Source organism: Manis javanica, chromosome 4 (genome assembly GCF_040802235.1).
Source record: "Manis javanica isolate MJ-LG chromosome 4, MJ_LKY, whole genome shotgun sequence".
Classification (NCBI taxonomy): domain Eukaryota; kingdom Metazoa; phylum Chordata; class Mammalia; order Pholidota; family Manidae; genus Manis; species Manis javanica.
The window spans coordinates 150,197,750-150,224,535 of NC_133159.1; the positions used below are offsets into that span (position 1 = coordinate 150,197,750).

The 26,786-nt window shown below is 50.7% G+C and overlaps 1 protein-coding gene across 12 annotated transcripts in view; it reads right to left on the bottom strand.

Annotated features, from left to right (window-relative positions):
- The window catches only part of MSI2 (musashi RNA binding protein 2), a 372,867-nt gene that overhangs the window by 47,541 nt on the left and 298,540 nt on the right, over nucleotides 1-26,786 (bottom strand). For all 12 annotated transcript variants that reach the window (XR_012130677.1, XM_037003866.2, XM_037003865.2 and 9 more), the window contains 2 exons: nucleotides 14,498-14,612; nucleotides 2,613-2,687 (listed from right to left, as the gene is read on the bottom strand). Coding sequence is in view for 11 of the 12 variants with exons in the window: in XM_037003866.2 (XP_036859761.1) it covers nucleotides 2,613-2,687; nucleotides 14,498-14,612 (190 nt within the window). In the remaining variant the exon portion in view is untranslated. The remainder of the gene's footprint in view (nucleotides 1-2,612; nucleotides 2,688-14,497; nucleotides 14,613-26,786) is intronic.

Sequence of the window (26,786 nt, forward strand, 5' to 3'; positions counted from 1 at the left end):
CCCCTTTCTGGTCACTGGTGAGGACAAACAAGAGGTTTCCAGAGTGTATATGGGAAGGATGGGGAAATGGAGAGTTTGATGGCTGAGAGAAAACAGAACAGCCAGTTCTCAAGTATCAAGGGACTTCTGTCTAGATATCACTAAGATGCCTAATATCTGTCCTATTCAAACCCAGCCAATTGCGTTAAGCTGCAGGAGCTGTTGACAGTGATAAACAGATGGGTCCTGGAGACAATCGCTCCAAGTCCATTCCCAGTGTCCACATCCTTGCTCCACTCCCAAAGACTTGGCTTAGTGGGAAGGGCTGGGCACTTGGGGGACCCATCTCATCCTGCCAGCCTTGGTTGGCCAAATCTTGCTTCTGTGTCTGTCTTGCATCCATGTCAATCTAGGGCAGACCCAAGGATGCAAGTCCCGGAGACAGAGGTCTACCAGAAGTTTCCTGGGCTAGCTCACAGGGTAAGGGCTGATTCTCAGATGAGGTGGGGACATTAGCACGGGACTTAATCCCAGACCACCTGGACTTAATCCTGGCCTGCCCCTTGCTGGCTGAGGCCCTCTGAAAGGGTTTTCTACTTCCTCAGACCTTGAAGGCCCCACCTACAGATGAGGACAATCTAGTGGAGGCACAGACAGAGCAAACTCCAGGTCACGCCTGGCCCAGTGCTGGCTTCTCTGGTTGGGGTACCTACTGTCCTACTTGGGGAGGCCCATGGCCACCCCAGGTGGCTGTCTGCTATAAAGAAGAGGTGGGGATGGCTTCCTCAGGGCAGCCAAGGATGCTTGCTGAGGGCCCCACCCTGATGGGGTAACCTGCTAGCTGCAGAGGCACACTCGGGGAAGTCCCGCTCACTCGCGGGGGATCCCGCACACTTGGGGGTCCTGCACATTTGGGGGGGGTCCTGCACACTTGGGGGGGTGGGTCCCACATGCTCCGGGGAGTCACACATGCTTGAGGGGATCCTGCACACTCGAGGGTCCACACACTCAGGGGTGAGTCCCACACGCTTGGGGGAGTTCTGCACACTCAGGGGGGTCCTGCACACTCGGGGGGTGGGTCCTGCATGCTCGGGGGAGTCCCACACACTCGAGGGGATCCCACACACTCGGGGGTCCACACACTCAGGGGTGAGTCCCACACACTCGTGGGAGTCCTGCACACTCAGGGGGCTCCCGCATACTTGGGGAGTGGGCCTGCACACTTGGGATAGTCTACATTTGGGAGGGTCCCATACACTTGGGGGAGTCTTGCACATTCAGGGGGTTCCCGCACACATGGGGGAGTCCCACACACTCGGGGGGGTCCCGCACACTTACACTCCTTCATGGGGAGCTCCTGTTGCTGTACCTGCCTTTCCCCTCACCCCTACAATCAATGGTGCTCCGGCCCCAGGAACCCCCCATTACAGAGGTAGGAGTGAGCCCCAGAAATGTTGGGTGCCCGCCTGTGGCCATGAGCAGCCAGGAGAGGAGCCTAGCATCTCCGTGTCACTGGTTGAGGATCTTTCCCCCAAGGGCACAGCCCCAATAGCCCCAAATACCTCCTGACCTCCCCTGACACACCCTTCTGCACCCCAAAGCTCAGTCGGAGGCAAGCTCTGGGCCGAGCCCCTGAGGTGCGCCTTTCCCTGCTCTCCTCATTGGCTTCGGACCACCACCCTTCCGGGGCCACCTCTCAGCCCCCCTTGCTTCCTACTGCATCTTAGGCCTCTGGGCCTAGGCTGGCAGACCGACCAGAAGTGAAACTCTGCCTGGAGGCCAGCTCCCTACGGGGCCTTCTCCTCTAGTAGAGAGCCCAGGAGAACAAAATCCTGTTCCTCAGGCCTTCTCTAGAAACCTCAGCTGTCTTCTGTATGCAGATGCCCTCAGGCACCCAACATATTCTCATCTGTGCTCCAGGCCTTGGTAAGGTGGCTCACCCCTTAAGGGCAAGCAAAGCCCCACCGAACATCACTCCCTTCAGCATCATCCCGTCCCTGCAAGGCCACGTCTACCCTGGCTGCCCCCATTCAGGAGGGGGCTGCATGCCTCCTAGTCGGATGGGAGCTGGGGCGGCCTGGCTGCATGAGTGGCCGTTCCCAGGGCTCTGCCTCCAGTCTGCTGCCCACACGGAGGGGTGGGAGAGTCCAAATAGTCAGGGTCACAAACCCAAACCCCCACAGCACACCAAGGACACACACCAGAAGGGCCCCAAAGCCAGGTCAAGCTGGAGGTGGAGACGGGGAGGAGGAAGGAAGGGTGGGGGTGGGAGACAGCTGGTAATGAAGGCACGGAGGCAGGCAAGGGGGAGCAAGAGAGTGAGGGGGTTCAGTCTGGGGGACATGAAGCCTGACACAGGCTTCAGGAAAAGGAGGGTGAGCACAGGGCTCCTGCCTTGGCGCCTCCCTCTGCCCCTCAGAGCTGCAGCTCTCAGCACCAGTGACACTTCAGTCAATCAGAAACTGAGCTGCATCCTGACCTTGGAGTTAAGTGGATTTGAAATTGAGCACCTGCAGGTCATTTCCTGAATGTATGTATGTATGAGTTGTGTTCTCCTTAGGGGGTCCTCCCACCTCCCTCCAGAAGTAGCCCACCTTCCACGTTTCCAGAGCCACAGGAGACAAAACACTCACCTGGGAACTGATAGCCGTAGCTAGGAGCAAATCCGGGGTAGCCGCGGCCATAGGTTGCCACAAAGTTGGGGTAGCCTTGAACACAAAGAGAAAGATCACAGCCGTGTTAGTCCAGCTGCCTTGGGTCTGGGGTGAAATCCCAGGAGGGTGGGAATGAGAAACAGCCTGAGTTATTTTGCTCCACAAAATGATTTGTCTCCCCTGAGGGTCTTTACCCAGGGCCTGGGTCACCTTGCTCCTGTGGCTGGAAGCGCTACTGTCAGCTTGCTGGTAATTAACCCGTATTTGGACAGAGACCCCCAAAGCCCACACACTTTCTTCAGCCTGCAGAGTAAATGCCATGCATTAGCACGAAACACAGGGCCCACACCTGGCTCTGACATTTGGAGAGCTTACCCTGAATGTACTTTACCTTAAAGCTATTGACAATCGCAGATTAAAGTCCTTGTAATGCCTCCTCCCAAGGCAGCGGAGAGCTGCGGCAACACCAGAGTCTGAGTACTCTGGGGTCACAGTTCAGGGACACCACTCAGGGCTGGCCCTGTGCCTCTGCAAAACCACTGGGCTTAGTGGGCCAGGGCCCAGGGAAGACAGGATCCCAGGAGCCCATGGCCAAGCAGACACTCCACACGGCGCCAGCGTTTCCCAAGGCCCTCAGAAAATGGGAGGGACTGGATGTGTTAAAACATGCACCGGATGCATGGCCTAAACCCAGCAGCCTCGAGCCGCTCTTCCAATGGGCATTTCACAGCAAGCACTGGTTTCCACGTGGTCTCAGCAGATAACCCAGGGGGTTACCAGTTAACTGAGGAGTGCCTGTAGAAACTGCTGCTGGGCTAGGCATGGGGTGCAGAGGAATCTACTGGCAAGCTGGGGTGCTGATGTGGCCTTCTGTGATCTGTTACAGACCCCCAGTGAGACGTCTCACTGGCTCTCAGTCCTCCATTGTGCTCAGGCCACGTCACTCTTTATACCCCTGCCTCTTGGCTCAGACTACAAAGACGGCTGGTGGAGCCTTTCTGAACTGAAACTGCCCTGGCTTTAGGACACCATGGCTACCCACTGTTCCTACCCGCTAGGCTCACTCTGCCTCCCTCCCTCAATGTACGGGAATCTCTGCACATTGATGCTCTGACAATACCACCATGGCCGCCCTACTGCCTGCTCACTGCCACCCAGTTACCCAGAAAAGGCCTCCTCTCCTGCTCTCTCTGAGCTTGAAAGCTGTGAACCCCCAAACCCAGGCTTGGCCAGTGGGGCAGAGGAGGAGGGGGCAGTTTGTAATTTATTCTGGCATCAACAGCAGAGTCCAGCATCCTGTGGTGACAACAGTGGTCCCCTGACCAGGTCATTCCTTGGTTGTCTCTTGGTTGTGGCTGTGGCTGACTATCTTGCCAATGGGTTTCAGCCCCAGGCAAGTTCACTATGGATTCAATGTGACTAAAGAAATGACAGTAAAACACTCTTGGGGTGAAAGCGTTATACCCAACTTTATTTCCATGGTGGCAGGTCAATCACTAAAATCTCGTCCACTTAGGGCAAGTCTGTACCAGAGAAGCTGGTCTCTGCCTCTGGGCCTTTTTGCCCACATAGCCGTCCTCTGGGCCTCTGTCCTCGGCGCTGCCACCACTCCAGCCTCTGCTCTGCTCTCCTGCAGCCTTGCAGCAGTGTCACCGTGTTGCCCAGAGCACTGGGCAGAGCTCTTCATATAGAGTCAATAACAACATATTGCCCACACGTGTGTGGTGAGCTATCTGACCAGGGCCAGGTGAGAATCCTGGCTACAGGAACTCTCATTTTATCCACACTCCACCCCTCCAGGATTCTCTCCTCTCAGTCTATGTGCCCTCAGTCCTCTGCAATGGTCCCTGTGCGAGAAAGCTGGAGCATTGCAAACAAATTCCGTAATAACGACAGAGGCTATGACAATATACAAATAGAAATTACAACAAATTATAATAACCCTCAAGCCTGAGGAGATCCATTGCCACCAAGTGGTCATCCTGGCTGTATTCAAACCAGTTCTACTCAAAGAATTAACCAAAGGGACCACGGGTGGGCCTTACAATACCCACCTTCTCCAGCCTCTACAGCAAAAAGTCTTGTAGACACACAGGCCGATCTTGTTGCTTTATCTCTGCTTTCTTGGTCCTCAGCGGCTGGAATCGCTGCTCCAGTCTCAACGGCCACAGCCCCAGTCATCCTATTTCTTTGTCTGCTCCTGCCTTTTCAAACCAACCCATATCTGGGTCCTCGCGACCTTCAAGGGAACCTTTAAATTCTTCCTTTGAGAAGCAGACCGTATTTCCTTTTGTGCTTGAGCCTGAGGATAGAAGCAGAGCACGGAGTGCTCCACAGCCTGAGGAGGGGGCTGCACCTCTCCTGGAAGAACCCAGGGTTGCTGAGTCCTGCTGGCTCTCCACCCACTTTCAACCAGGTCGGGTCTCAACCAAGGAGGGGCTGATGCCTCCGGCACTGGCAGGGCCTCCACCCCTACCTGTTCGTCACACCTCCGCTCCTCCATTTCTGGGGCTGATGGCTCCACTACATCCTTCTCACAGCACCTGGCAGCCTGCATGCTGCTTCTTCTTGTGCCGCTCCTTCTTGGGCCTCTTCCTTCACCTGCCCCATGGCACCTGGCAGCCTGCACTCCCACACTGCTTCTTCTCGTGCTGCTCTTTCTCGGGCCATAGCACTTTGTAGTGACATCACTCCAGTCAGCTTTCTCTTGGGGTGGACCCCAGTCCTCCACCCCTGCACAGTACCACATGTCCACAGTGGATACTCAAATGTCTCCCTGTCCGTGAGGGCAGCCTGTTCCTTTTTCCTTGGTCACCGGTGAATCCTGCTGACTACGCCAATTGTTTTGCCAATGGATTTCAGCCCCAAGCAAGTTCACTATGGAGTCAATGTGACCAAAGAAATGACAGTAAAACTTCTTGGAGTGAAAGGGTTATACCCAACTTTATTTCCTTCGTGGCAGGTCAATCACTAAACTCTCATCCACTCAGAGCAAGTCTGCACCAAGCAAGCTGGTCTCTGCCTCTGGGCCTCGCGGCCCACACAGTCGTCCTCTGGGCCTCTCTGTCCACATGGCCATCCTCTGGGCCTCTGTCCTTGGCACTGCCACCACTCCAGCCTCCGCTCTGCTCTCCTGCAGCCCTGCCACCGTGTCTCCCAGAGCACTGGGTGCAGCTCTTTATACAGAGTCAATAACAACACATTGCCCACAGGTATGCAGTGAGCTAGCCAACCAGGGCCAGGTGAGAATCCTGGACACAGGAACTTTCATTTTACCCACAATGGCCATTCAGCTCCCTGGTTTCTGCCTGTTCTCTAGCCTTCCCAGCAATTCTGTATACCACCAAGCCCCTTTCAATAATTTCCTTCACTGCTTACAGCAGCCAGAGTCATTTCTGTTGCTTGCCACCGAAATGCTGGTAGAAAGCTGCTGTGATAGGTGGTTTATGACAGTCTCCATGCCCTCCAGCCAGGAAGGCAGCAATGACAGTTTTCCACATGTGACTCTGAAGTTCTATATAGCAATTCAGAACTTCCTAAACACAGGCTCTGGGGGCTCATCACTCACCTGCCCAGTGGATTCTCACATTACAAGCATTTTCTAGCCCTGCAGGTGAGGGCTAAAGGAACAGGATCATTCACTCAGTTCCACCTTGTGTGCACTCTGGCATTGTGAGTTAGTTTGTTGGCCTTCCTGCTGCCTATCCATTGAGCTTTTATGCCTCAGGGGTCCAGAGACGGGACCCACCTTCCCTCATTTCCATGTGCTGGTTGGCATTGTAGCTTTGCCTTACCCAGTGGACCTGTCATCAGACCCAAAACAGAAGTTTGCTGGGCTAGACATCAGGAGACTTGGGTTCCAGCTCTGCCTCTGGCCCAAGGTCATGCCCCTGAGGGCTTCCCATCTCTCGGAACTTGAGTCTTACCAGCTGTAGAAAGCTTTGCAGGTCCCCTGCTGCACCAATGGGCCCAAATTCTCAATGGAGACTAGCCATGGCTCCTCTCCTTTCAGAATTTGCAATCACAGCTCACTGGCCAATTAACTTGTTTCTACCTCAAAAGGGTCTTGCCACCTGCTTCTTCCCTGTGTGTTTATTTCCAGCAACTGGTGTCTCATTGCCCAGAGGAGACAGGATGGCCCGGCAGCTCAGCACAGACCGCTGAGGAGCAGGACCCACGTGTGATGCTGAGCTCCAGCTCCACGTGGGGAAAGAAGAGGGAGAGCAGGCCAAGGGCCAAGACTGGGATACTGTAAGTGGACACATGCACACTGGGCTCCTTCCTGGGTATTTATTTCATGGCTGGCTAGCTCACTCGCCTCCAAATTAATCACCTGCTATCAAATCAGATCTTTCAGCACGAGATTTCTTATACCATTATTTCAACAATATTGATAAACGGATTATATGCAAACAGCCAAATCACTGCTGCCTTGGGGCTTTCTTGATGAAAAATGACTCCTTTGCTTCTAACTTCAGCACCGAAGGTCTTAAATATTTTAGTGTTAATCTGACAACAAATGTGTAAGCCCATGTGTCACTTCTGAGATTCCCTCAAGGTGGGTGGAGGGTGGTGGAACACTGGTCCCTCCTGGATTCAGGCCACCAGGACGATTCCATTACACCTGCTTTCTGCCCGGCCTACTTGACAGCCTTCAATAAGAAGGAAAAAGGCATGGTCAAGTTCACCTCAATTTTGGGCCTCACCCCAATCTTCCAGGACATGTCAATATTGTCTCCTGAACCACAAAGAAGAGAATTTGGTATCTGCCAGAATGGGGGACCTTATCTCCACTCCCCATCGCCGAACATCCTCTGGGTCAGGCAGATGAAATCATAAATTTATAATACAACATTACTTCAATTTTCCTCTTCATTTACTGCTGTGCAGCCCAGCTCTGCTCGAATGGCTCACAGCCCCAGCCACACAGGGAAACTGGCTGGCTGCATATCAATAGCACATTACAGCAGACCCATGTGGACGCTCCATCAAGCCACATTATGGCGAGATGACCCAGCCACCACTTCCATTAGCAGCTGGGCCCCTCCTGCACTGGCCACTGCACAATTTATTTGCTCCAGTACCCGGGACACCTAATCAATCCCACCGTAATTATCTCTTGTCACTAAAGGAAAAACCAAGGCTTCTGCCTGGATGACTACCTTTCTTGCAGACAGACTTTCCACAGTGGGGAAAAAAAAAATTCAGAAATCAATAGAATTCAGATTCCCCAGTCAGCTCATTTCAGGGTCCCCTTTTGGGGATGCAGGCAGGCAGAGTTCTCAGAATGGTGGTTGGAGATCTTTGCTCCAAACCGAGAAGATGTTTGTATTCTAGATGGGTGCATAACTCATCCTCTCCCGGGCTGTTACTCAGCTGCTCAGTCATGGAAAACTGCTCCCACAAGGCCCCTGACTCAAAAGACACAAGAGACAAGGGCTGTTGATGCAGGGAACTGCCGGAGTGTGACCTATCTCCTGAGTGTCGTGCAGGGCACTGCCTGGAGCATCACATCAGCTCCATGAGGCCTGCATGAGGACGCAACACCAAGCGCTGAGAGCTCTTCCCGGCAAGGACATGAAGGCCAAAGTCTACAAAGACACTGAGACCCCAAAATCATTCTGAGTCATAGGGGCTCCTCTAGGTGTGCATTGTCTGATTTAAGTTTAAACTATGATGTTCCTCGTTCACATAAGCCACATGGTAAATGCTCAACAGAGCTACATGTAGCTAGTAGCTACCATCTTGGACAGAACAGACACTAGTAAACTGCACTGCTCTACAAGGAAAATGAAGAGCTGAATTTTAAGTTTCCTCTGTTCACTAGGCAACAGCTGAACAAATGGAGACCTCCTTGGAAATGACCTCAATTGATATTTTGGGGAAAGACAAATCCCAGTTGAAATTACAAATAAAGGAGTCTAAGCATGTGGCTGCAGATTCCAGCCAATCTCCTTTTGGTCCATTAGTGAATGCCGGCAGATTACAGTTCCTTATCCCTTAGAAATGATTTTTATTTTTGCTTTCATTTGAGTGGCTTGATGTTGGGGAACACTAGGTTAGAATCTCACAGGGACTTTTCAGTACAAGCACTGGTCAGAATATCTCTGGCCTTCCTCAGCTGGTCAACAGTGTCTCTCCTTTTCTGGGCCTGAAGACTGAAGCTTTTCTTCAAGGCCTCAGCATTTGAGGCATTTCTCTACCACTGGTATTAAACATGTCAAACAGTGTGTGCCTAGCGAAGTTGAGACAGTTCAAGGCAGTAGAATTATGTGGCCAAGGGCAGAGAAAGCCAAGAGAAATCAGATATGTCAACAATAATCATGTTTGCTTTTATTAAGTCCACTTCCATTAAGAAAAACCAAAGAGACTCTAGTGCACTGCGCTGGGTAACCGTGGGCATCTGTGTACCACTGAAGGGCAGTGGGACAAAGTGTGAGGGCTGCAAAATCACCTGTCCTAAGGGTCTTAGTTGTCTTTGGTTTTGTCCTGCTCAAAGGCAGGGAGACCTGGCCTAAGGATGGCTCCTTCCCTCTCCTACATTCCTTTTAAGGAATTCCCATTGGCTGATGATTCTACGATTCTGTCCACCGCTGTGCAAGCAAAACTAAAACAGCTGAAAGTCTCCTTCCATGATGTTTGCAGCCCTATCAAGAGAGATCAAGATTAACTGTGCAACTGTATGCTCAGCAGTCTCCCTTTGATGAGACCTCCTGAAGTATAGGAAAGTCTTCAAGGATATTTTTAAATTAGTTCCACAGTTTCCAAGTTATTGATAGATGAGGGTATCTATTGTCTTGCTAGAACATCAGCTTGCGGAGATCAAAGACTTCTTTCTCTGCTGCCTCCTCAACATATAAAACAGTGCCTGGCACTTAGTAGGTACTCAGCAAATATTTGTTGACTGACTGGATTTAAAAGCTTTGATGGTTTAGTGTCACACTTCTAAAAATCCCTACAAGTGTTAGATGGTTTTTGCTCTTTCAATAGTACAGGTTCAATCATGGAAAACCTCATTTCATTAACAAACTTTGAAAAAATGTTTTTCTGCCTGAGCTGAGTTCATCAGCCAAACTAGTGCTGGTGATGCTACTGACTCCAGGACTGATATGCAGGCTTGGTGCACCATGTCCTTGGGGCCCAGATGACTGACGAGGAACATACCAGGCCATCCTACCACAAGGTTTAGGCTCTGCCCAATGCCACCATGTTAAGAGGGAAGAAGCAAGGGCTTCAGTCACAGCACAGCAAATGGAGATTTGCTTGCCCAGAGAGTACGAGGGCCCAGGGCATCATGCTGTGCCAGTGGGCAAGATAAAGGGCAGCTCTGGGAGCTTCTGGTGAGTGCATCAGAGAAGGCCTGGTGGACACTCCAGCCCTGCTGGGGAGGCAAAGGCCAATCAGACTGTAAGACCATGTTTGCTCCAAGGGTACTGTGCCTGATTCACCCCTTTGGCCTGGTTCCTGGCTGGAGGCCTGTGTTGGGACCTCAGGGGCTCTGCCTCAGCAGGTGTCTGGACGGCCTCACCACAGTGCCCGGGAATTCAGGAGGACTGGGGGTTGATGAGGCCTGCCATCCACTGTGTTTATCTTTGTTGGGAGGCAGAAACTCAAAGATAATCCAACTACGTGGGTGTGGTCTATACTGAGGACAGGGCTATGGACGCCACAGCACCAGTCACACCTGCAGGTCTAGGTTCTCGGCCCTTGGCAGGAAGGGCCCCCAAGTGGGAGGGTGTCAGGCACCTGCCCTGATGGTAATCTGCCCAAAGCCCCCCAGTACCTTATTAATGACAGCCCTCAGTTTGGGTACCTCCTACTGTATCTTACTGATAGGAAAACACATTTTTTGTCCCACATTTTAACATCTCTGAAAGGCACCTCTATCTCACAGTCAGTGTGATAAGAAAGCATCAATGCAGTTTAATTAGTAGCATATATTTTTTTCCTTCTGAATGGTACACAAACGTGCCTTTTTTTTTTTAGGGCTGACGATGCTGCTTTTAATTCTCATGGGTGAGGTAAACCCAGGCACTTGAGCTAGGCTGGTGTCTATCTCTGGCAGCCTGGATTTGATAAAATACAGCATTGGCTGGGCATGGCATGGTTTCGTTTAGCCTCAACAAACACATGAGGTGAGGCTTCCTGGTATCCCTATCCATGGATTGGGGAACTAAAGGACAGAGAGACTGTCACTTGCTCTGAGCAGCACAGCTGACAGGGGTGAGGAGTCCAGACCTGATTCCGAAGTCTCGACTCTCTTGCCTGGCCCACACGGCCCCTCTTGGTGGAGGCTGGGCAGACACCACCAACTGCACCCAAAGGGCTCTCTGCTTGGCTGGGGGAGGAGGAGAGCCTCTGTGACTGGGGGGTGGAGTGGGGAGGGCTGGCTGAGGTCTGAGGGTTCTGCTGGCAGCCTCAACCAGAGCTACTCAGGCAGAAGGCCAAAGCCTGGAGCACCAGGGCTGTGGGTGGTGGTGGGTGCCCTGGGGAGGCTGTAACTCAAGAACTAAAAGACTCAACCATGACAACATTTTTAATGAACAATTCCTTCTTTACTGTGGCTTAGGGAAGTCATAACTTGAAATGTGAGAGGACAAGGAAATGGCTGGGGCAGATGAGTAAGCGCCTGGCATCTGTCACATATCTAAATCTCAGCGAGCAGGGGTGAATCAGATGGCCTCTGGAGAAGAGCCACCACCAGCTGTGGCCAAAGCCCTTCTGAGAGCTACTCAGCCTGCCATTCCTCCTCCTCCTCCTCACACACGGCCCCAGACACAGGGTCACACACTAGGACCACCCAACTCCTAGGCCATGTTTTCTGTCTGGATCGCCCTTGGCTTACTCGTGCTTCTCATCCCAGCTGAAATGTTACCTGCACAAGGAGGCAGTCCCTGATTCCTTGGACTAGTTTCCATTCCTCATTATGTGCTCTTAAAGCAGCCCCTAACTATTATAATTATGTCTCTGTGTGATTAGCTGTTAATGTCATCTCTCTCATGTGGCCACCAGCTCCACAAGGGCAGGGACCAGAGCTGTTTTGCTAAGTATGGTCTCCCATGTGTAGTCCAGGGACAGGCACATAGTAGGTGCTCAAAGACTATTAGCTGTTGAATCCCTCCTGTATTCAACAAGGTCCTCCCTGGCTTGGTTTGCATACTGAAACCACTGGGGGCCCTCTGTCCGGAGCTTGAGCCTGGGTGTCTGTGGAGAGTGGGCCCTGAACCCTTGAGTGGGATCTGGGATGAACAGAGCTGCTCCACTTTGCTCTTTGCAACTGGCATGAGCGAGCTCACCTTCACACCTCTGCTTCTCCCTGAAGGAAAACCAGTTAATTGTTCCTAGCATGTAAAAGGTATCAAGCTAGATAGACTCAGACAGGTGGGTATTTCCTGGAGATTTGGACCCTTAAAAGTTATTATGCCCTATGGCCCTTACACTCAACATTTAAAATTCAGGACTCCCAAAGCCAGCAAGTAGTAAGGGGCTCAACTACTTTAAGGTTTTAATTCAAAATTTAAAGCTATTAATCTATTCAGTTTCTTTTGGTGTGCAACACAAGATGAAGACCACATAAAAATTAGTTTTTGAAGCAAGAGCTAAACAAGTAAATAACAGTCAAGCAAGAAAAAACTTTTTAAAAATAATTTCTTTATAATAATTATACTTTTATAATTTTATGATTTTAAAAATAATTTCTTTATAATAATTATACTTTTCTTAGAAATATATTTAGTTTAGGCTCTTTAACTTTTTCTATCAACAGCATTCCTACATACCACACCATTTTAATTACTGTGGCTTCACGCCATGTTGATATTTGGTCAAACCAGTGTTTTCCCATTTCTTTTTTGTTTTTTTTCATTTTTAGGTAAATTTTATTTGCTGTAGTTGTAGATTTACATGCCATTTAAAGAAATATATTCCATGTAGCCTTTACTCAGTTTCCCCTAGTGACAACATATTGCAAATTATAGTATAATGTCACAACCAGGATACAGTCAAAAGACAGAACATTTCCATCGTAAGATTCCCTGGTTTTCTCCTCCTGGTACTCCTATTAGATGCATGTCAGGACTGGGGGATCTACATGTACTCCATGTCTCTTTAAGGAATTTGTTAAAATACATCTTTGTTCTACTTTCTTGGGAGAATTCCTTGGCCTCATCTCCAACTTTATTATTTTTTACTTCAGCTGTGTCCATTGCTGCTATTCAACACATCTATTTAGGTTTTAATTTTGGTAATATTTGGTATTTCCTAAACATTTGATTCTCTTTTTAAGTGGTCTGTTGTTTCCTAGTGGCAACATTCTTTTTTGTGTGGGTGGTTTTCCTCAGTTTGGTGATCTCAGCACCCAGTCTCCAGCAGCCTGAGTGCAGCCCTCCTACACTGAGTGAAGAAGGCACGGTGTGCTATGGGCTGGATGCACCATCCATCCAATTCCAGCCTATGGGCACCCTGCCCAGTCCTGGCACCTCTCAGGCTGCATCCCTGCCCACACCCAGACCACCGGTTCTCCATTGGGGGGCCAGGAACGTATGATATGGGAAGAGCTTATTTCCCAAGGGAAGCACCAATCTACATGGTGAGTGACCCTGGGAAATAACTTAATGTGAAGTTCCTATTTCTTTTTAAAAACATTTTATTTTTCAATTTCACTTCTTCTTGCAGATTAATGTTAGTATCTGTTGGTAAATTTTGTAAGAACTAAAATAGGAGTTTTCTTTGAAACTGTTAAACCTAAAAATTAATTTGAGAATTAACATCTTGGCCATTTTTAGTATTCCTGTGGCATCTCTTTCCATTCTTTAGTTTCTCAAAATAACTTTTACTTTGCCTTGTTATTTCCTCGAATAGATATCATTCTTTTTAAGAATTTATAAACCAAGAAAACTTTTATAAATTTAAACCTGAGCCAGGAACAATTTAAACAGCAGCAAACCTGAAAATACACAAAGAACTTATCAAACAATGTAGAAGAGGGACTCTTAGCCAACCAAAAGAAAACCCATTAAAACTAGACAGATCATGTGCCTGAATGGAATTTTACCATTAACTACCATTTATCCCATTTAATTGGTATTTTCCCGACACACAATAACTTGCAGTAAAATAACGGCTCTCTCGCCTTGAAATTTCTAATTATTGTTGCGACCCACACCATTACGCTTTTCCACTGCTTTCTCCATCTTTCATGCCATTTAAGCGGCAAGATTTTCAATTATCTATGCAGGACGGACAGAGATACCTTTAAGGAAGGGGCATAATATGCAACTTAATTTCTCTAAGAGCCAGGAGAGATCATTTTTCGTCAGAACAAACACACTTTGTCTTTCATCATTTTTTTTTTTTTTGCAAATAAAGAGTAAAACAGGCTATTTAAAACATCCATTTAAATGCAAATTTTGATATCCCAAGAGAAAAATGTTAATCATTTAAACAGACAGGATTATCACCCACCCTCACAGCTTCTCCTTTCCTAAATTCTAGGAAATGTAGCCTCAGCCCACAAGGGAAGCAGCTCTGAGTCTTTAGGTCCTTAAGAACTTCCAGTCAGCAGAGAGGGCTGAGGCAGAGAGTGACTTCTTTTGAAGAAGGGAGTAGAAAGGAGAGCAAATAATATCATCAGGTACCTCCTATGAACCAGGCATGGGACAAGATGACGGTCTAATCTGCTCATTCAGTGGTCACAACTGTCTTGCAAAGGGAATTATTGTCCTCATTTATAGAGGAGGAAACTGAGGCTCAGACAGGTAAAGCAGTTTGCCCAACTGTTAGGCGACTCAGTTGCAGGTCTAGGCCTCCACAGCCCCAAGTCCATGGTAATTGTGCTCAGTGCCCACAGTCCCGCCCAGACTCACCCAGCATTCCCATGCCAAGCATGAACGCGTCCATGGTGTAAGGCAGTCCCCGGGCCCGACCTCTTGTCCCAGGTGGGAACATGACTTCTTTTGGCTGAGCTTTCTTACACTCTACCTGTTAAACAGAAAGGTGAACAAATGAGATGCAAATGAATTCCACGTAAATGTCAAATGCAGAACTGATCCGGTTACTAGCTAAGTTATTTTTAGCCTTGCTCCTTCCTCACTGTAAAAATAGCTGTGCCGAGTAAATGGTCTGCAAAATAAATATTTAAGAGAAAACGCCACTTGTTGCAAATCCTGTTTTGGAAAACCCTACAAGGATGAAATTGGGTTTGGAGGGATGGCAAGGACGTAAGCTCAAAGTACACGCACGGGCTGGGAGCTCAGACTGAAATCTGTGCAGACGGCACGAGAAGTAAGGAGGCAGCCTGTGGCTGCTGGAGATTCCATGAATAATAACTGTAACAGCGATGGTAGTAATCACTCATGACTGGCCCTTTACAAAATGTTTGCAAATTCCTCTCAGGCTCCTTCAGGCCAGGGACTCTTCCCATCGGGCCATCTGATTCTACCCCTTATGAAGCAGGCCGGCAGTTAGCTCCATTTTGCAGATGAGAAAAGTGAGCATCAGAAGCTTATGTGACATGCTGTATGCCACATCCCAGCTGGTGCAGGCCTGGAAGCTGGATGTTTAAAATTTCTAGGTCAGCAATGGGACCATCTCCATGAAACCTGCCCCAGAACACTCTTAAAGGCAGTAATAAGATCAAACACTGATTCTGTTCGTCTAGATTACTGGTTTCTCATTTGGCAGCTCTATCTTCAAGTGCTTGCTCATCTTTCCTTTCTGTTTTCCTTCTGTCTACAAAGTTTTTTAACCCCATTCTATGCACACCTCCAGAAGTCATTGACTGAACAATCTTAATGATATGTAATACAAACCCCAGGAAGTAAGTAAAACCATGGCCTGCTGAAGTTCCTACCCTAGTGGCCCTTGGGCCCCCTCCCTCAGCACTTACTTGCTGTGAGTTTACAGATAAACTTAACAAGCATTTTTAGCCAGTCATCAGTCCTGTTGCTGATGAAGATGGGGTGATACAGGGCCAGGCAGGGGTGCTTAACAGCAGCAAAAAAGTAACAGCATGATGGCCTGACAGTGATAGGGGGAAGACAAGAATCAGATATCTTATTTAAAAAGCAGTCTGGGGCCATGTGGAATGGGAGCCAAAACTGCACAGAGCTCCACAGCCGCTGAGGCTATCACCATTGCCCAGAAAATTACTACTGCTCACAGCGTTTCTGAGTCAGGAACACGAAGTTAAATTGTGTACATGATCCTTTGTTTTTAAAGGGACCTACCTGGGCTATACATTTTGGAGCTATTCTCATCCCAGGTACTTCAGTTATAAAATATTTTAGTGCTTAAGGCTAGGGGGCAGATTGAATTACCTAAAATATTAACTTTTCTTTCTTCATAGACACCAAGTTAAGAGGTGTTACTCTTCTGTAAGAAATAACCACACGTTTAAAAAAAATGGACAGAATGATTCAACGTTCATGATTGATGTGCCTAATACAAAGAGTTTTTACAGATTAAAAGAAATGAGCCTCTTTAAAGAGAAATGGGTTAAGGACACGAATGGGCACTTCACAAATGGTTAATGAAGCAGCACACGTCCCCAGGTGAGACCTCTCTTCTGTCTATCAGGTTGGCCGGGGTGAAAGGATTATTTGATGTCAGAGTCCTTGAGAGTTTAGGGAGTAAGCACAGAAACTGGCACGTATTTTTCCAGAGGGCAACCTTACAAAATATCAAAAGCCATAAATGTATACATCCTTTGACCTAAGAATCCTACTTGCAGGAGTTTATCTTGCAAGGGCATATGCATGAGGCTATTTACCACATGCATCATTTATTATATTATTATCTTTTTTTTAAAGAAAGGAAATACCCTAAATGTCCATAAACATGGAGTTGGTAAGGCCGAGTTTGGTTCATCCAAACTGACTGAAAGCTACACATGGAAAGCTAGTCATGGAAAAGCATGCTCGTAATAACATGTGCTGGTACTGGGGAGCCCTCAGTCCTGGGCGAGTCAGGACAGTTGGTTACCCTGACTGCCACTGGGGAAGGAAGCAAATTACAGTGACTTGGTGAAAAATAAACAAGTAAATATGCACACAGGGAAAAAGTTTGTATTTAAAAGACATACCAAAGTTGCCTTAGAGTGACTTTGTTCTTTAATTTCCATTGTATTTTTCTTACTGTTTATTTCCTGAGTTTTCTGCTTTGAGTACTACTTTGAATACTACTGTGGGAGACAGGTGATTAAAAACTCATCAGGATTGGGTCTTTTAGATTTCTCTTAAGCGCAGGGATGACAATTTGCTCTTAAGACTCCAGGTCCCATCCCCGAGATTCAGAAGCAGGCTGAGAAACGTCATTTGCAAGAGCCCGCCTGAGCCTGGGAAGATGGGTGTGCTCTGCAGAGGCAGACAGATAATTACTGAACACCAACACCAGGATCCGGAATAATGCCGCTAACCAGCTCACTTCCTAATAGCCCTATTGGTGACAATCTATTGCATTGTCTTATGAAAACCTGCTGCCTGTTCCTAGGCAACCTGATCAACGAAAATTTCAGGTTTATATAATTTTCATTTAGGGAACATAAAGGTTAACTGACTGTAATGGGAGTATTTTAAACAAACCCACCTACTCTTCCTCTCACTGAGCAGGGCTGGCAGCTCTGTTGAATTCTGCTGTCTTTGTGGTGCAGTACTGACTGCATGGGTTCTGCCCACCACCTGCTGTGTCAACACTGAGTGCTCCCTGAAGCCAGGGGCCATGGCATCTGCACTCCCTAGGGGATCTGGGCACATCCTGCACACTTGAGTGACAGGGAAAGGGGAGCAGTCGCACCAGGGAGCCTGGCCCGGCGTGGCCTGCACTGAAGGCTTCTGGAATAATTTCTCAGGACCAGGAGGCCTGTCCACCCAGCCCCCTGCTCCTTGGATGATCTCATGTGAAGAAAATGTAAAGAAGAGGAAAGAAGGATAGCTATTTTCTGCCAGTATCTCCAGTCCTTGCAGTGGGCCAGGGGCATGCTGAGGATGAAAACTGTGTCTTTCACCCATCAGTCTGGCAGAAGCCTGATCTCCCTCATCAGACTGTAAGGTCTCAGGGCAGGGATCAGGGTCTGCCCCTCCCTCCCAGGGCCCTGGTGGTGTTCCATACAGAGCATGGGCTGACTTACATGAGCATTAGGGGCACACAGACCCATCTACTTAATTCAACAATGCTGAGGAGCTCAATGTGCCCAGCAAGTGCTAGGCTACCAGGAATGCCAAGAGAAATACACTAAGCCTCGAACTCCAAGAACTCTCATTCTATTGAAAAAGAACAGGTTTTGACTGCCTCATTCTCCTAGCATTGAGGCAAGTACTCATATGTCAACCTTCCCTTTGTCACTTCTGAGCTGACAGCCTCTGGAGGCCCTGGAGTTAGACCACATTTGGGAGGAACCCCCCTCACCCCCACCCCAATCCTCCCTCTGGGCTCTGTGCAAGCCAGGGAACTTTGCATGAGCAACCCAAGTCACAGCAGAATTGAAATGGGGAGAAAGCAGCCCATCTCTGCAGCTCTAGTCACACGCTCAGGTCCCAATCTACTCTGTAGAGAGGCCACCTACTCTGTCCCAATCACCACCTACTGCTGTGCACCAAACTACTCCCAAACTTAGTGGCTTCAACCAACAATTTATCACCCTTTCTTGTGGTTCTGGGTATTGACTAGGCTCAGTGGGGGGGCTCCTGCTTGTGGTCTCTCCTGCAGTTGTGGTCAGATGGTGGCTGGGACTGGAGGTCCAAGGTGACTTCCTCACTCACACAGCAGGCAGTGGATGCTGGTTCAGCTGGGACTGCCCAGAGGAGTCGGGGTGGGGTGGGGAGGGGGCGCCACTCAAGGATTCTCTGTGGCACTTGGTCTTCTCACAGCATGGCAGCCGATTCCCAAGAGAGTGATCCAAGTGTCATATCCCAAGGGGCTGAGGCAGAAGCTCATGGCTCCTTATAACTTAGCTGTGGGAGCCATACTGCTACTTCCACCACATTTGACTGGTTACACTGGGCCAGCCCAGATCTGGAGCAGGATGGAGACACAAGATGTACACACTGGGAGGCCGTCTCTGGAGACCAGCTACCGCATGCGATCAGTGAAGAGCATGAGCAGAGGACGGCAGGAGAACTCCCCTACCCTCGGCATCTGGTCGGCTGTGTTCCTAGGGCAGTGGGCACCGAGGGTGGGCACTTCCCTGCCAGGTGGCCCTGGAGAGGCTTGCCTGGCTCCCCACGGTCAACAGGAGCAAAAGGCAAGTGGTTTCACTGAGCCTCTTGCTCCAGCCGTTCAGCCCTGCCCCCTAAGACCCTCATTAGGGCAAATGCTCCACACCAACCACACCCCAAGTGCTCTCTCCAGGGGAGCCCTGGATCGGGGCAGAGTCTAAGGAAGCAATATCTCTGAGTCTGGTCCTTGAGTGGCCAATGTCCACAGCTCAGACCCCACCTCAGCGGCTCACACAATGGCTGCCACTGCTATGGTTTCCGATGGCAACTGGGACAAACAGCGTGGTTAGAAGGGCAAGAAACTTAGCAGGAGATTCCATTTGGATTCGTGCTTGTTAGATGACTCAGAGGCCATGTACTGCTCCCACCAGGAGATGAGGTCCCCATTTCCAAGCTTCATGGCTGGCAAAGGTACAAAGCAACCCCACACCAGAGGCTGGATGCCAAGGACGTGCCAACTCCCCAAAGGTGGATGGGATTTGCTTTAACATTTCAACCTCTAAATATGCTGCTTTGCTGGGCAAACTGGCCTTGGAGGAAAGTGTTGGCTTCCTTGTCGTCCTTGGGATTATGGGTTCAGAGGAATGACCTAGCTGAACCCCCTTCAACAACAGGACAGTCAGAGCAGCAGCGTGTTCCCTTAAAGGATGAATCAGAGCTGATGAGAGCTCACGCGGGTGTGTCTCACACTCAGTGGGGCTGCTCACTGGGGTGGGACATCACCTCCCATCAGGGTCCAAAGCAGCTGAGCAAGGAGGTCTGTTGTTTCTAACTCTTCATACAGAACTAATATCAAATTTATAGAAAGGATGCAAAGTAACACAAAACACCTGTGTGTGTTTACCTTTACCCAGATTCACCTACTGTTAACATTTTGTCACTTTTGACCACTATGACTATGTACCTTTTCCCTGAACCTCTTGAGAGTAAGTTACCTACATTGTGGTATGCATTTCCTACACTTAAAGACATTTCTTACATAACCACAGTACAGTTAGCTCTACCTCGGGACATTTCACATAGGTATGACATTTCCCTACCTCCCACATTCCTATTTTGTCAGTGGACCCAGTGATGTCCTTGACAGCCGTATGTCCATCTTACAGAACAGGAAGCCGAGGCCCAAAGATATCAGACATCTCGCCTATGTTGCAGAACACACACACGCTAGGGCTGGGTCTGAACCCAGGTCCACCTGATGCCGTAGCTCATGCCAGGGGAGTGGGTCCCTTGGGAGGGTGCTTGGCATCGGCTTTCAGAGAGGGTGGTGGTGCTCTGTGGGCACGGCCTCTCTGCAGCTCCCCTAAGTGGCTGCTCTTGCCCAGCGGGCCTGCAGCCCTTGCTGAGGCAGCTCCCTGCCGGGCACGTTGTGGAAGCGGCTGGCAGTCTGAGAAGGACACCAAGGTCTGGGAAGTGAAAAGGCTTTTGTTCTTCCCTGGCTTCTTCACAAACAACTCCAGTGAGCACACGGCCCGGGGCTGGGCGGGAATAGGGCCTGGCCTTGGTCAGGGGAAGCCCAAGCCTCAGTCTGTGGCCTTGACTTACCACCCAGGACAAGGGAACTCTGTGGGGCCTGAAGAGGCCAGTGTTTGCAGCTTCTCAACTCACCCCAAACAGGTCCTGTTAGAACCCATTTACTACCCAAGGGAGAGAAGGGCCTCTTTCAAAGGTGAAAACCTGCTGCTGCGGGAAGAGCTCTCCCTGGACCGGCTGTGCGGCTGGTAGGAAGGGGGTGCACAGAGGGCCAGGCCTCTGGGGTGGGCAAGTGCACAGGGCCGGGGGTGGCATGGTGACCTATGGCTTGCATGGTGGGCGCCCCCCTTCTGTGGAGTGTCTGAAATACACGGAGGCCTGACGTGCTCTTGCTCCAAGATCAGCCACTCCTGTGACTCAGCCAGGATCTGGTGGATTCCAGGCCGAAGTTGCTTGTCTGAAGCCCCAAGTTGACATCTCCTCTGGCTGTTAGGCCCCAAACACCTTCCAGAGAAATGAAGGGCAGGGGGCGGGGGGTGACACGCCAGTTTAAAGATTCAGGGTCCTGCCTGGAGCCTAGCAGCAACTGAGATCTCCTGAGTAAAATGTGTGTGTGTGTGTGGTGGGGGGGTTAACCCACACCCCAGAAACCCAGCCCTGCTTCCCCCACAGCCTGGTTGTCTGCAGCTACAAGCTTTTTTCCCTCCCACCCTCTGCTGTCTTGCCCTCTCTGCCAGTCATAAGCCTTTCTGGAGACTCCAAGAGGGCAGGACCCTTTGTGGGGCTCTTGCAGGTTCATAATCAAGATTCAGGGGGGACCTGCCCTCAAGGAACGTGCTGGGCAAGGAAGACAAACACAAGCGAGCTCCTTAGGGGAGATCCTAGGTCTCCTCTCCTGCCTGGGACACCGTGCCTGGAGCTGGCCTCAACAGCACGGTGGCTACAGAATGTGCTGCAGGCCTGCGGGCCACTGCAAAATGCAGACAAGGGGACTTCTGTTCAACCATCCCTAAGGGTTCAGAGATGGCGGTGGCAGAGCATGAAACCACGCGGGCCCTTCTGAGCCCAGGGCCTGTACTGCTGCTTGGGTCTCACACCCAGGAAGCTCACCCCGCGTGAAACAGCCGCTGAAGGAAAGGTAGGAAGAAACGAAGCAGATGGAGTAACAAGATGTGGGATGACAAGCACGTGACCAGCCTGCCCAGGAGAGGCAGAGAGAGCCGGTGGGGGGAAGGCAGGGTGCCCAGCTCTCAACACGCAGCTCATCACACCGAGATGGCCCCGGGCCGTACATCTCTCTCAGAGTGACCTTCAGAGGGCCAGACACCTCCTCCTGGTACTAACATCCATTCCCGTGTTCCTACTCCAGCGAGTCGCTCCACCTGCCCATAGCTAGAGGCAGGATGGGATCCCCACCAGCATGAATGGTGGTTAGGTGAGGGCACGGCTATCATTGCAGGGGCAGCAGTCACAGCCTGGAAATCCCAGCAGCTGCACCCAGAGGACCTGGCCCTTGATGCCAGTAGGGGAGGGTGCCTAGCCATCCTGCTATGCCTGCCCCTCACCAGTGCCAGACCTCTGCCCTCTGCAAACTCGGGCCTCTCCGCTGGGCACTACTGGTACCCAGAAGCAAGCAGAAGGGAGTCCTATGTTCTGATCCCTTGTTCGCCCTTCCCCAGACATCTTAATCAGGCTCTATCATTGTAGACAGGATTCAGCTTGTGGCCAAGCACCAAAAACCCACTTGTACAGGACAACTTGTCTTGTTCTATTGCAAAAAGGTCCTCACAAATATGGGGTGTCCCCATGGAGTCTATGGGAGAAAGGGGTCCTGTGCAAGCCTAAATGGAAATGCCAGCTTAGGCAGGTGAAGGCAGCCACAGAAACATCACCTTCAAGGGACTCGTGCTTGCTATCAACGGCCCATACCCATATGTGGGAAGTGCTGAATGTCCTGAAGGATGTATAATCCTGATTCCATTTCCTTGGTCACCAGGATTTCCCCTGGGAGGAAGGAACATACGGTTTATTGAGCATTTCCCATATGCTAGGCATCCTCGTGTATGTGTGTGTGCATACACACTATATAACATACAGTAGTATACATAATGACATACACATAAAGCACAGTTCTGGGGCACAAAAGTCCCCAAGAGAATGTCCGCTGTCCTTAACACCCTCATTAGCTGGCTCCTCATTTCCTCTGAGTCGGCCCAATTAGCCCTGAAGTTATAAAAGGAAACCGAGGTTCCAAGGAATGATTTGTCCAAGGTCACAAAGCCAGGTGATGACACAGCCAGGATTCAATCCTAGATCCCCCACTTCAAAACCCCTGTTTACAGCTCTGGACTTCTGCCCACCACGGCCTCCCTCACGGCCCTTCCCTACCACCCTCCACGCAGCCCCTGAGGCCCATTCCAATATTACTCCTTCCAGAGGCACCCCAATCCTAGCTCCAGAATTCATTCCCCCACCACTTCCAGGATGAATTTCGTCCAGTTTCCTCTGTTCAGTGCTTTATTGCAATCAGTGATGGCAAAGTGAAGGAGGTCATAAACCGTATTATAAGCACCTATTTAGCAGGCAGGGGCTGGGTGCGGACACAGAGACAAATTCAGTAAGATGTTGCTCTTCCTCAGCAGTGCGCAGAGACTCGGTAAGAAGTGGTGAGGAGCTGGTCCCCAACACTATCTGGGACACGCACCCTAGGGACGGCAGCCTCCCACCCCACCTGGATCCAAAGGCAGGGGGCCTTGTCCAGTTCACCACAGTCTAGCCTAACTTCAAATCCCTGCTCCACTTGCTGTCTCTGAGCTGAGACCAGGAGCCCGACTTCCCTGTGCCTCGGTTTTCTCATCTGCACAACAGTATCAGTAGTGTCTACCTCACGGGGCCGCAGTGACCCAGCAAACGAGCTACTCCCGAAAGTGCTCATGCTGCACAAAGGTGGCTGGGTCACACCTCGCTCTCCTCACACGGAGCCCAGGTGAGCGCCTTTGAGGTGATAAAGCCAGTTCCTATCTGTGCTTATGTGAATCCCAAAGACTGGGGAGCAGGGAGGAATAAAGAGAGTGGCCGCTACCCTCAAGCCAGGCAGACCCTTGGCGTGCTGTGTTGACTTTCTCCCTAACCGCCCCCACCTGCCAGCCGGGTGGGGCCACACCTTCCTGCTTTTATTAGCGAGCTGTGCAAAGGGAGCTTCGCGGGCCACCCTGTTTGTGGAAAAAGCTGAGGGTGGCAGCAGCAGCTGTTTTTTTTATTTCTGGGAACCTGCAAGGACGTTTCAAAGTGAAAACAAACCTCAGTCTCCAGCAGGTGCCCAAATTCTGCCACAAGGCTGGGTGCTTACCCCAGCCCATGCGGGCCTTTGCCAGAGACCCTGCACGGGGCCCAACTTAATTGTTCTATTTAAAAGAGAAGAAAATAAAAGTTGTGGCTTGAGCCTTAGCTGCCCCTCCCTGGGAAGTTGGACAGAGCTGCTGAGTGCAGTCAAGGGAAGACCAGGCCCCGGAGAAGTGCTGTGGGGAAGAGAGTGGTGTCCCAGGGGTCTCCATGCCCCGCATCCCTCCGCTGCACCCTGTGGGTGGTAGGTAGAAGGATGCCGGGGGTTAGGGTGAGTAGAAAAGCCCAGAGGGGCTGGGCACGGACATACTGAGAAGGACCCCACCCTCCCGGATCCCCTGCAGTGACCTCACCACAGGACACATGAAGGGCCACAGAGCCAGAACTCAACCTGGGAGGCCACCTCCCCCAGGCCAAATTAGTTCTGCCTAAAGAGCACCAAGCATTTACCATTCAACCACCCCAGCCGCGCCTCCCGCAACATGCAAATCCCTGTGTGCACTGACAGACCCGGGACACAGAAGGCATGTACGCATGCGTGCTTGTTGGAAGACAGGGCCTCTCCGTCTCCACGTCAACACAAGATTCATTTATTAAGTGCCTCTCTGGCATTTCCTCTTTTGCCTTCATCCTGCTTGTTTAATATTGCATTTGACATTCTCATTTTATAAATGGTAACAGAAGCAGAATGGATGGCTAAAATTAGCTTACGAGAGAGAATGATGCTGCAAATAGGCTGGTGAACACAGAAGCCTGGTTAATTCCACCCACATTACCCGCCTCCCACCCCACACTTTTGGCCTGGTGCCTGACTGAACTCTCAGTCTTTGGGCTGAAGAGCAGCTTGAGAAAGGGGATGTGCAGCCAGTCACTGGGGCACCCTGCCGGGTGGTGGCTCCCCTTGTCTACCCTTACTCGGGGTCTCTCTGGACTGCTGGCCCAGCACCCACAGCTCCAAGTCTGAGAGGCCAACCCAAGACTGTCCAGCTCGCTTGTTCTCCTGTGCCCTCCCACTCAGAAGCCCCCTTCAGGTTAATCCCCCAAGTGTGCCCTGGGCACCAGGCTTTGTTCTTAAAAGTGGGGTTTTCTGAACTTCCCTAAAGGATGATTCAGCTGTAGGGCCTGAGTCAGCTTTCCTGGGACCTAGAAAATCCCATCTGCTGCCCCTTCTGCTCTGCTCTGCAGGATGTGTGCCTTCCTGTGCTTTTCCTCCTTCAGGACCACCTCCCCACCAGGGCACTGAGTGCCCACCACACACACTCCCCTTCCTGCCTGGGAGACTCAGGTCCCAATCCCGCCCAGCTCTGCACAGAGCATTTACTGACTTGGCATCCGTACAGGGCTACCTTACCTTATGATTAGATATTTGTTCAATAAAATGATTCTAAGAGTAATGATAGTGGTGATGACGATAATGACAGTAAAAAGGCCTATTACTCTGATAGAGCACGCTGTGTGCTGGTAAAACCCTTCACGAGTCCTAACTCCGGTGGCACTGAGGCAGGTGCCCCCGCCCTGTCTTACAGAGGGGAAGCCTAAGCACAGAAATCACTTGCCCGAGGTCACAGAGCGCAGTGCCAAGTGGCTGCACTGGGGGGGCATTCCGCAGTGAGGGTTCTGTGGCATCCTCTGCCGGGAAGGCCTCTCCGGGGGTCGATAGCACCATGCTCTGACCGTTCCTTCATTCACAATCCTGTTCAGTGCCTGGGGCCTCCTAGGACTGAAGGCCCTGATACTTTCTGCAGGATACTATCCCGCATGCCAGTGTCTGACTGGGGTACCCTCTCCCCACAGTTCCCCTCTGACCAGTAAGGAGCTGATTCAGTAGGGCCCCTGGGTGAGCATTTGGCTAAAAGCCTTTTTTAGGTCCTGTGAAATAAGCAGCCCACCTCTCTGAGCTGTGTTGCTTCAGGGCCAGGGTTGGAAACAAGGCTGCCAGGGCAAATCCAGGGGCAGCTTGTCTTGTAATTAGGGTTTACTGGAGACAGCCACACCCACTGATTTACATTTCATTAATGGCTGTGTTTTGCTCTCTGATGGCAGAGTTGAGTGATGGAGACCATAGGGCCCTCAAAGCCTGAAATATTTACTACCCGGCCCTTTACAAAGTCCCCTGAATGGTGGCTGCCATCATTCCCACCTCACAGAGTGAGGAACGGGTGCAGGCAGGTGGGGTGCTCACCAGCGCACACGACAGCCAGCAGTGGAGCTGGTATCCAGGCTCCAGTCCACGTGGTCCAAAACCTTGGGTTCCTTCCTTCTGACACGACTCCTGCCTTCTCTCTCGTTACCGGTGATCCTGGGGGCTTCTCAGACTTTAACGTGCACCTGTGTCACTGGGGATTTGTCAAAACGTAGGTTCTGACTGGGCAGGTCTGGGATGGGGCCTGAGACTCTATCCCTAACATGCTTACACACTGCTAAGCAACTGCCATGAGCAGATCACCTTAGAGGATCAGGGACAGGGGCTATTGAAAGAAATCCTGTAGTAATCCCTATATAAAGAAAATGAAAACTTTTTCTTATATTCATCAGTCAAATCAATCCAGATGTTTCAATGAAGATGTTTGCCTCTGTTGGAGGCAGGGTGCACTGGGAAGAAACCAGGACTAGAGCCAGAAGGACCTCAAGTTCCAGCTTGGCCACCTAGACCTGTGGCCCTCGGGAGTCCCCTCACTGCTCGGAGCTCTAGCGCCCCTGGGGCAAGGACCAGGCATCTGTAAAGCACCCACACGAGGCCCAGTAAGCACGGGAATCCTCCTGTTGGGTCAGGTGTGGGAAAAGTCTCTACCTGAGGAGCCTTCACCCAGGCTGTACCCCAAGTTCTCTTCTGGTGGGGCTGGCAATGCCTCCCCACCTCCACTTGAGGCAGGGCATGAGCCAGACCTCTGCAGAAGCCCAGGGCATGTCCCTCCCCATACTGCCCTGTTCACCAGGAGGCTGCTGGCTGGCAACTAATCAAACAAGTGTCCCTGCAGCTCAGGGGCTGCTTCAATCAGGGACACGTGGCAGGCAGCATTATTAGCTGCACCCGCGCCTGGGCTCGCAATGGCCAGAGAGGAGGCCCTCTCCAGAGGGTCACCAGGCGGCTCCACAAGTGCGTTTGTGTGAGTTTACTGATAAGGGG